We start from the raw sequence: 10,975 nt of genomic DNA, 5'->3' as shown, positions 1-10,975 counted from the left end.
TCCATCCTGTATAAAATGATTTGTATGCTTGAAATCATCTTTTTTGAGGTTTTTAGCTAACTTTTCAATAGATGATGCCATAAATCTGAACGTATCTACGAATGAAAACTTGATGAACTTTCTTGGTTTATCATCTTCAAACTCATACCCATATCCTGAATTTACTGAATAATTTATATATTTTTCATCTGTGTTTGCGATCAAATCAACATTTCCATATTGTTTAGCCAATTCTTTTATGTACAAATGAGTATCGTAGTTACTCATATTGTGACAGAAAACTGGAATATTTTGTGGAAATTTCAAATTCAGATTACAACATGAATGAGCTGCGCCTCGAAATTTACCTGTTAAATGACAATGATCTCTTACTTTATTATAACTCTTATCTTTCCAACTATCAGGAGTAAAACCATACTGAATTGACTCAACATCATAAGCAGACCATTCGCAAATATGACAAACGTTTGCATTTTGGTACGCTAATTCTTCTTCTTCAGTCAATTTCATAGGTTTTTTGTTCTTAGAATTATATTTTGTAGCTATGTATTTTGATATTTTATTGAGTTCTTCAAACAATTTTGCAGGAACATTTGGCAAATCTTCTTCATTTTTGGCTCTATAACATATAGGTTTGTACATGCGATTTGTCACATTTGACACTAATATAGAGTAAAACCATAAGGAATGTGCTTCTGAATCTTGGTTGTAGTCGATCTTTGTGGATTGTTCTTGCATGTCGGAATTTTTTCTAATATGCTCTCAAAATCCATATAAATAACGTACGGATGGCTAAACTTCTTTTGATAATTAGTAAAGTAAGTTGTTTGTCCTGGAAATGGCATTATTGGCTTACAAACTTCATGTTGCTTGCAAATTTCTAAATGATCTGTTAAATCTCCAGATTTGTAGAAATGGCTTAAACATCTTCTACAAAGAAATTTTCTTTCCTTATGCTTGGATAACTGAGAACTCACGAGTTTATTTAAATCGATTATCAAAACATAATGAGATTTGTCTTCTTGTTTAACATACAATAAATCGATTTCTAACTCGGCATCATATTTTTCAGAAATTTGTAACGGAACAATATTGAGTTTCTCATCATAACTGTAGATATTTATAGACATTTTTGGATATTTGTACTTGGAATTGTAACTTCGTTTTTCAAATGATTGTATATCTTTTAAGGACATTGGATACTCGAAACCTGAAAATATCTCGTCATTTACAAATTTTTCATATTGCTTTGCTCTGTCAACATGTGTCTCGGGTTTTTCAATAGCACATCGGAAAGAATAAATAAAGCAATAATCATCTTTATTTTTGATATTTATACAAGCTTTTTTTACCTTTATCTCTTGTGGTAAATCGATATATGATCCTGCGTTCATTATTTCGTGTTTATTAAGGCTCAAAATCAGTTGTTTACAGCGTTTTAATGTCCATCCAGAACCTCGATTTGGATGATTAGATTGTTCACGATGCGTTAATTTATTAAATTGTTTAGTGATAAAATCGTTTACGTCAAAGACTTCATCGGATTTTATAGTAAAGTACATTGGACATATTTGTGGTTCACCGTTAACTAAAGTTCGTTCGTATTCACATTCTAAAGAGAGATAGCCCTTCATATTTTTAACATTTTCTTGAAATTTTTCGATTAAACTTTTAATTTCAGGCCTCATAATTGATAGATATTTGTAAATTGACATGAACTTATCGTTTAAATTCGTTAAAATGTATTGCTTGAAAAGACCGTGTATTGAGGATAAAACTTCTACATCAATGATATTTTCGGATTTTACTTTAAGAGTTTTATCAATTTCTTCGATCATTTCAGACTTAGTTTTATCGTTTGTTTCAATGGACAATTTTTCAGCGATTGATTGAATTTTTTCATTATTAAATAGATTGAGATCTTTTTTATCTTCCTTAAAGCTTTTCTTTAATTCACGCAATTTTTCTATATTGTACATCTTTTCATGATCTACAATTTGATTTTCTTTAGCCCATTGTCTTAAAAAATTCAGTTCTTTCTCGTAAATTTCTTTGTTTTTGGCATGGATTTTGGAGCCATAATGTCGATCATAGTTTTTTCTTAAAATTTCTTTTTTGCAAAACGGACATGTTACTTTTTCACCCTCCATTTATATAAGAAAAATTTCTTAACTAAGGTTTGTAGGAGGCAATTTAAATTCTCTATACTATTTTTTCAATAATTTTAGAATTTAAAAAATTAATGATTTTTACTTGAATTTGACAGAAATCAGCACAATTTCTGGTGAAACAGTGATAGATTCTTCTATTTATTATTTAAAAAATGTGTAAACTAAGACTTAAAATTATTGAAAAAAGTAGTATAGAGAATTTAAATTGCCTCTTACAAACCTTAGTTAAGAAATTTTTCTTATTTAAATGGAGCTACTAAAAGAATTAAATGAGGTTGGTGATTTAAAGATCAAAGAATATAAGAAATTAATGGAATTAGAAGAAAATAAGAAATACAAAATTTTGAATCTGGAGAAAATGAAAGATAAATTCGGGTTTACAATAATTGCCGAGTTGGAAGATTATAAAGTACACTTACCGAACAGATTTTTGACTGTTTTGGATGAAAAAAAGATTAAAGAATTGAATAAACATGATAAATTACACTTGGTTGTTACTGGAAAGAAGACTATTAAAGATAAAGACTGTGTTACTATCAATTTTGTAGAGTAGAAGATTTTTCGTCGTAGCAGACATTTCCGATAGATTGATTTGAGAAAGTAGAAGCAAACAGCTATAGATTCGGTAATTTTTCATTCGTGAGTTACTGTTTGATTTTACAGATTCGTTTATTGTCCTTTAAACAGTATTTTTCCCTAGATTTACTGTTGGCTCCGAAAGTGGTCTAGAAACCCCATATTCATATCTACTTTTAAAGTTCTATGTTGGATTTTGGGTTGAAATAGAGAGTTGTTTCATCTGCATACTAGACAACTTGCCGTGAGGCAGCGATGAGCCAGCATTGTTGAGGTTCAATAAAAAGAGTAGTTGGCTGAAGATGGACCCCTGAGAAATTTCAAGTCACAACCGCCTCTCCCTCGACTGCACATCTGAAATTTGGACATTTGGTTTTAATCTAATAACATATAACTTGAGCCATTCAAGTTGCACTTCTCGTATCACGTGATATTACAGTATGTGACTTAATGTTCCATGATCAACAGTTAAAATCTTTTGATAATAAAAAAAATACTGGTCGTACCTCTTTAATTTTCAATTCCTTTCATTATAATGTCAGTAGACACACAAGTGCATCAATTGTCGAATTGGCTCGATGATAGTTGGTTGTTTATTTCAAAAACATTACAAACCGAATGTGGAAAACTTTTCATAAGCAAACTGGCAAAGTACAACAAGTGCCCTGATAAGTTGATTTGTAAAATTTCTTCTGCGCGGTGAACTTAAGATCATTAATTTACGGTTGAAAAGCGTAACAAACCAGAACAAGCTCTCACGTAAAGCTATAAATCAACGGGCTGATCAGTGCTTTCTGGAACCTAATGTCGATTTGTCTTGTGGTAAGTTTCTGTTAAGGACTTGAATTAGTTTGGAATGGATTTGTGGACCGGGTTCTCACTAACTGCATAGTGTTTTCAATTCTTGAATGAAAATTGTTTGTTTAGTAAACTCTTATCAGTTCAACTTCACAACTCCATAAGTAGAATGGAATGGCTTATAAGATATTTGAATTAAAATCTGGAAATAAGTTATTCTTCAGTTTGATTTTTTTGAGTATTTTGTGTGTATGTTTTGTTATGAAAACCCTTAGATTGTCATAGAAATTTACAATACTCATTGGCTGTTTAAAAAAATAATATCAGCTAATTAATAATTTTAAGTAAAACATATTTTTAACATAAGTAATTACTGAATTTTTTTATAATATTATTATATTGTAGTTAATATGACTTAAGTGTTTCTAAAATAATAATGGATTGGCAGTAAATGAACATTTGAATTTTTAAAATTGCAATTGGAAGTAACAGGTGAAAATTAGTTTAAAATAATGCAAACCAAATGCAGTAGCTGAATGTTGTTGAAATTTCTCTATAAATTGTGGAAATGTCGAGTTTAGCATTGTTATTTACACAATCGTTCCTCCATCACAAAGTAGAAACATAGCACAGTGATAATAGGACATGAGAATTTAGAATTACAGTGTCTATGGAATTTCAATTTTCGTCCATAACAATAATGGTCATAATCCATACAGAAGTTATGTAATTGGTTTTGTTGGAACGATGAGTAATGTAAGTCTTTTTATTGTATTTTAAGTAAGCGATAGTAAAAAGTAATAGATAAATAAGTATTATTTATAAATATTCACTCTGGATTATTGCTATTCAGTACCAGAAAGCAGAACGTTATTCTAAGAAAGTTACTTTGCCCAAGAGAATGTGATATAATATATCTTCAAGGAGTGAAATGGGTCTAATTTTAGTTGATATAAAGCAGTGAAGGACTGTTTGAAAGAAACATAATTACTTTCCCCTTTTACGTTAGATTTAACATAAAAAAATACCAGAGACAATACTAAGTTCAAAGACACACTGTTATAAAGTCAACAACAAAGATCAAATTAACAATAGATCATTATTACCGAAACTATGATACAAATATTACTGTGGGCTCTCCAAATGATTGAGATTGTATAGCTGAAATATTTAAACCGGAATTGTAACCTATTAAAATATACAGGGTGCATTATTAAAGTAATGCGCATCTTCTCAGAAGAATAGATTAATCTATCCGATTGTTACAAATGGTTAAAATTCTTCAAACTAGCCTCCTCTTGCATCAATACACCTGCTGAGATGATTCAGACACTCCCGGAAAGAACACCTGAACTGGAATGTCTCTCAGGAACCTTCTAACGTGAGCTTTGGCGTTCTCCACCGACACACAGTGCTCTTCTTTCAGCTCGCTCTTCAATTGGAAGAACAAATAAAATTCACGCAGAGCCAAGTCAGGGCTGTTAAGAATTTGGGGTACAATGGAGGTCTTGATCTGGGTCTGGTAGTTGATACTGACGAAGAGCATGTGACTGGAGATATTGTTGTGGTGGAACTGAAGGACTTCTTTAATTTCCGGCCTAACACGCACTACCCGGCGTTTCAGTCTCTTGAATACCTCCAGGTAAATGGCTGCGTTGGCAGTTTGCCTTTGCGGGAGGAACTCAATATGGATAATTCCTCGGGCGTCAAAGAAGACACGCAGCTTTGCTTTGATGCAACAACTTGCATGCTTTTGTGGGTTTGAGAGAAGATTGCGTATGTCACTTTCGCAATGATATCTCGAAATGTATTCCTTCTCAAAAGCTTCTTGAAGCATTTAATAAGTTTCAGTTGCATTCCACCCGAACCGCACACACAACTTGTCTTGGTTTCGCACTGCAGGTCCAGCGAGCACTCCATCGCGCCGTAACACAAATGAAAAAGAGACTTAGTGCAAAGACACGCCCCTTACCACTCCTACTGCTTGGAGTAAACTGAGACCGAGAACGTTTGGACGGGGAGAACCATCACTACTTATCTGACCTGTCCGTGCGCCCTGCAATAAATAAGCTCGTCATAATAAAATCATACGCATTACTTTCCTAATGCACTTTATACTCGTGAGGTTTATTTTTCGCGGAAATCTCGTGCTTGCAGAAGGTTTACTTTATTGAATGTGCTCTAATCTTGATTATGTAAATGAAAACGGCAGAAGTCACAAGGATCCGCTATTTGATCGACTCCGACTCACCGATAATGTTTATCAGACAACTAACACAGCGGAAATTGCTGCAGGTTTATTCCAACGTCGGATATTTGATCCGGAATCATGACTTTGTACTGAGCTTCACTAACGGATACTTGCGGTACTGTTGGTTGTAAATGTACTTTGCCAGTCAATTTAAAGATGGATTATGTATGTTTTCATAATCGTAAGAATCCTACAAATATATGCTCTTGTTTGTTACGCTTTTTACCGTAAATTAATGATCTTATGGTCACGGAGCAGAAGAAATTATCAGATCAACTTAGCAGGACACTTATTGTACTTTGTCACTTTCCGTAACTCCGCAACGAAAATTACCAATAACTAATAGTTTTAGTCTCTCGATGTATTAGCCTTTTTGTTGTTACTCTGGCTCATTAAACTTGCAAATTCTACAGAAATGAACAATACTTCTTTTTCCTAGATTTACGCTTTTAATTTGAACTAGGCTATTTACTATGTTTTATATAATTTTAAATCCATTTTATGTGTTTTTTGTTGTATGCTGCTATATAAAAAACGTACTTCAGTTATAAACGTAAAAAATATGCTTTATTTTATAAACACAGTTACTAAAGAAGTATAAAGAGAAGTGTACATGTTATACGGTGAGATAAACTCTATTTATTACACCTAATATTTATTCTCCTCCTAAATAATCACAGCAGCTTTACATTACCTAAACGAGATGAAACACACGGTTAATTTTTTAGACCTACACTTTTCATGGAAAATCTACCATCAGGTAATGTAGCTGTGGTTGCGGGGGTTAGGTTCAATGTGAATATTGAGTTTAGATTCTCCTCAACTTACTCTTAGCCTGATGGATCTCTTAAGTCGTAATTGTTTATTCGATATAAGAACTTTTTTATAAATTTCCAATAAATACTAAAATATAGGTCCTCATATACTAAACCGAGAAACATTTAACATTTACAATAATAAAGTTACGCAAATAATTGTTAGTTCTCTAATAAGTGTAGACTATGACAAAGACCTTTACAAAAGATAATTTAGTTACTCAGTTTTAAGAATGAGCATAGGACTTTTATTAGTAGTATGATGTTTCTTTGTAAAAACTAATACCGTTATCTTACGTTTCACCTAGTTGTTGCTCGAAATAAATGATGACCATCTTGTATTGCTTCAATAGTATGTTTTTGTATTTAATTAAAACTATATTAGTGTTCGTTATAGCTGTATACAAATAAATTGAAATTGAAATACACCTTTATTATTTAATTTAATTTTTTATATACAACAACGCAAATCTGGATGCCAAATTAATAGCCAACTAATGAGATGTACAGTTATTAATTATATTTTATTTGTAGTCATAAAATTATGAGAGTTGCGTCATTTTAGAATTAAAACACTTTCTCAGGAATCACTTGGGTCACGGTGTTGAAAGGTTTGCCACTAATACTATGAATATTTAGCTAAACTTTCATATATACAAAATCGAAATTTTTTTAAAGCAAATTCAAAAACATAAAAACACGCCTTAAACATAAAGTTATCGAGCTAAATATCTAAATTGGTGGTTGAATCTAAGGAAAAATAAAACTGAATACCTACTTTTTTAGGTTTTCTGCTTCCTGCTTAGAAATTTCCTCTTCAAAATATACAAAACCGTACTTTTTAGTTATTTTTTAATAAACGTAAAACAGTAAAATTTTAAAAGTTATTTCTCCAAAATATACTAAAATAAGAAAAGAATTATTAAAAACATTTTTACCATTGGTTAAAACATTCATCTTATTCATTAGAAAGTCCTGTTAAGATTAGCAAATAATTGTATGCGATCTATTCCGTTACACAGAATTTAAGGTATATAAGGTACATTTGCACAAATTTAGATATAAACAAAGAAAAAAAAGATATAAAAGTGTAAATTCCAGTGCTGAAATAATATTTTGCAAGTAAGACAGGCTGACGGAATGCTTGATACGTCTGGCGCTAAGAGACAGAACCGTGAAATAAAACAAAATCTACTGTTGTTTTGCTGGCTGCAGCCATTATACCCAGATATCCTTCTTTTCATTGCCGTACACTACAAACCGCCTACAGCAAGGATAATGCATGTTTTACTATTAATTCTATAATGGTATAACTATAATCCCATCAAACGAGAGACAAAATAATTCATTTACGCTTTAAGTATGCCACCATGTTATTGATACTTTTAAGGGATGATAAAAATTAAAACGTTAACTCTGTTAGTTTAATTTAATAAAAAAAAATAAAATTAACAAATTTTAGTACAACTATGCAGAATAGCTTATAAATGAAGCACTGTTGGGTATATGTTTATAAAATAATTTTATTTCTTTTATTCCATACATCCACGTTTTGAAATTAATCCACATAATGTATAGAGATAAGCATGATCTAGAGCAAACTTTTGGTTTTGTGTCGTCTAATTTTTGCAATGCCCGGTTTCTGATGAATTAAATTTTATAGTTAAAAAATATGTTGCTTGTAATGATTATACTATTAACAACTAAAATAAATTTATACTCCTCAAAATACAGTTATCAAATAATTTATTTAAAACTACGTTATTACGTACTAAATTCTCATAAAAACTATCCATTATACGCTTTCATACTGATAAACGCATTTGTTTTGCGAATTTTCCTTTAAAAAATAGGTAGGGCAGCGAATTCTATAAATTCTAGTTTGATTGAATTAGTAATTTGTTCCAACTCAATCAAATCCAAAATTAGAACCACCAATTACTGAAATCAATCAATCTCTGACTGGTTCGGTCAATTTAATTAATTAAACATCACTCAAAACCTTTTTGATATTTTCCTCGTTACAGTTATAGGCTACTTCTGTATATTTTATCTGTAACTGCGTGTTTTTATTAAACTCTCTGATAGAAAGCTTGACATTCCGTATGTAATTATACGATGAGGTAGAAATAGTAATTTGTTAACACTGCAAACAAAAGTTGAGCAATTTACTATAAAGTATATATTAAATCGAATATTCGAATAGTAATAAGTGTATGTGTGATACTGTTTTTGAAAATCATAGATCTTAACTAAGCTTTATTATCTGAAAGAATCAATCAACATCTAGCTCTGTGTTGCGAGATTAGGTTAGGACTCCTTCAACAATAACTGTGTTTTTAAACATACCCATCTATTATATTAGGCTTTAAGATACAAACCCCAAGTTATATTTAAGTGACTTATGTTTATATATTGTAAATTTAATGAGTTCACAAAATTATAATGCAAAAGAGCCTGTCTCTTTACCTATGTGACTTTTGTTAACAATTTCCATGTAAAACGTTTATTTAAGAAGAAAATTTCACCAAATCGTGAGATACTGACAGCTTGGAGGTATTTACTGATTATTCCAATATTTTAATAACTTTACAATGTTTTACATATTTCACAATATTACCCTTATTTTTCCAAGAAAAACTATTTAAAATTTTAATAGTTCATAGTAATAATAAGAAATACTGTTTACATATGCTTATTTTACTTTTATCATACGATAAAATTTAAATTAAAACAGAATAACCTAAATACCTCTTTAATTAATAGAAAAATTATGTATCTAAATAGTAGGGAGGCGAGCTCAACAGGTTGTAAGCGAAATTTCAAATCCATAACTCATTTAATTTTTGCAACAACGCGACTTTTCCTTCGTAGATCCACCATCATCGAGCTCGATGTTACCTTAAGAACTGAAGGTTCGTGCAAAGTTGAAGTCACGAAGATAACTACAGCCACAACAGCCTATAGATCCAGTCCACCTAGAGTATTGTGTGTACAGATAGATAAACAGAAATGTGTTTTTCCATCTCATCGAAAGACAATTTCCCTAATGTACCGTCATTTTATTATTGAAAAGCTCTTTAAATATTATTTTTGTTAAAGTTTTATTTTTTATAACAGGCGCACGGTAAATCAGAAAACTAATTACGCAGTGGCCTTCTTTCAGTTGTACATTGGGCATACATCAAGTAAATGGTTTGCCACTTACAAAATTAAGACGCTTTTAATACTTACAAACACTAACAGGAATTCTGTGAATATGATTAAACCAACCTTTACTGCCCCAAAAGGTATCAAACACAGTCACACAAAAATTTTAAAATTTTATCGATTTATCATTACAATGATTTAACTGTGTTTAATTTCAATGTGAGAGAGTGTTAACAATGAACTTATAATGTGGTAATACTAAAATATACGTGTAGTGTCAGCTGGTCAGCTGATTTAAAAATATAATTTATTTTTAATATTGTAAAAGATATAGACCATCTGTTTTGTCTTGGTCATTATTAAAAGAGTTATCATCCTCTCTCTGTAAATACAATACTATTATTTTGACTAAATTATATATCTTTAATTTCTTAATTAGGGAATTATTTAATAACATATCATTCCCTATATTGGTGACCCCGAAAAGGAAAGGACATATTATTCAAGACCCGCTTTTATTCACATTCAATGGAAGATTTGCAAAGGCAAAACGACATTTTGCGGACTCAAGTTGAAGATCTGCAACGTCATCTTCAAGGTCAGCAAGAAAACAATGCTGAAGAGATTCACCATCCTGATAACCAGGACAATGAACATGCAGAACCTGATATACAAACTGCAGAGGTCTCCCCAACGTGTCGTCAATTGGGTAAGTGTCAAAACTTCCACCCTTTTGGCCCGAAGATGTGGAACTATGGTTTGCACAAGTCGAAGCTCAGTTTACCATCGCCCATATTACACAGGAGAATACAAGATTCGCATACGCGGTAAGTCAGCTAGAAGGTCGCTACGCTCATGAGGTAAGGATATAATTAAAGCTCCTCCTGTAGCCAACCCTTACACGCGTCTCAAAACCGAACTTATCCAAAGGCTCTCTCTCAGTACCAATCAACGACTAAAACAAATTCTGACGGAGGAAGAAATGGGATCTCGTAAACCATCTCAATTCCTTCGTCATCTACTATCGCTTTCCGGTAACACTCCAGTACATGAGGATCTTATTCGTCAACTATGGATCACTCGCCTACCATGCCAAGTCCAAGCAATACTGCAGGCACAACCTCAAGAACAGTCACTAGAGCAACTAGCTCATGTTGCTGACAAGATATTTGAGGTAAGCCCATCAATCCCTTTGAGTACAGTTCAAAGCACCG

General features: G+C 31.7%; 1 protein-coding gene and 1 pseudogene across 1 annotated transcript; one reads left to right on the top strand and one right to left on the bottom strand.

Moving 5' to 3' along the window:
- Window positions 1-4,848: 4,848 nt before the first annotated feature.
- LOC124358141 lies at window positions 4,849-5,382 on the bottom strand. The gene has a single exon (XM_046810434.1). It carries the CDS (start codon window positions 5,380-5,382, stop codon window positions 4,849-4,851), a length of 534 nt encoding a protein of 177 aa, XP_046666390.1.
- A 362-nt stretch (window positions 5,383-5,744) lies between these two features.
- On the top strand, window positions 5,745-10,932 carry LOC124358140 (annotated as a pseudogene).
- Window positions 10,933-10,975: the final 43 nt, after the last annotated feature.

This window comes from Homalodisca vitripennis, chromosome 3 (genome assembly GCF_021130785.1).
Source record: "Homalodisca vitripennis isolate AUS2020 chromosome 3, UT_GWSS_2.1, whole genome shotgun sequence".
Taxonomy (NCBI): Eukaryota; Metazoa; Arthropoda; class Insecta; order Hemiptera; family Cicadellidae; genus Homalodisca; species Homalodisca vitripennis.
This window is presented reverse-complemented; position numbering and strand designations above follow the sequence as displayed.

What these genes read in the sequence shown, in the direction of transcription:
- LOC124358141 (XM_046810434.1), bottom strand. Translation starts at nt 5,382, where the DNA reads ATGCTTCAAGAAGCTTTTGAGAAGGAATACATTTCGAGATATCATTGC.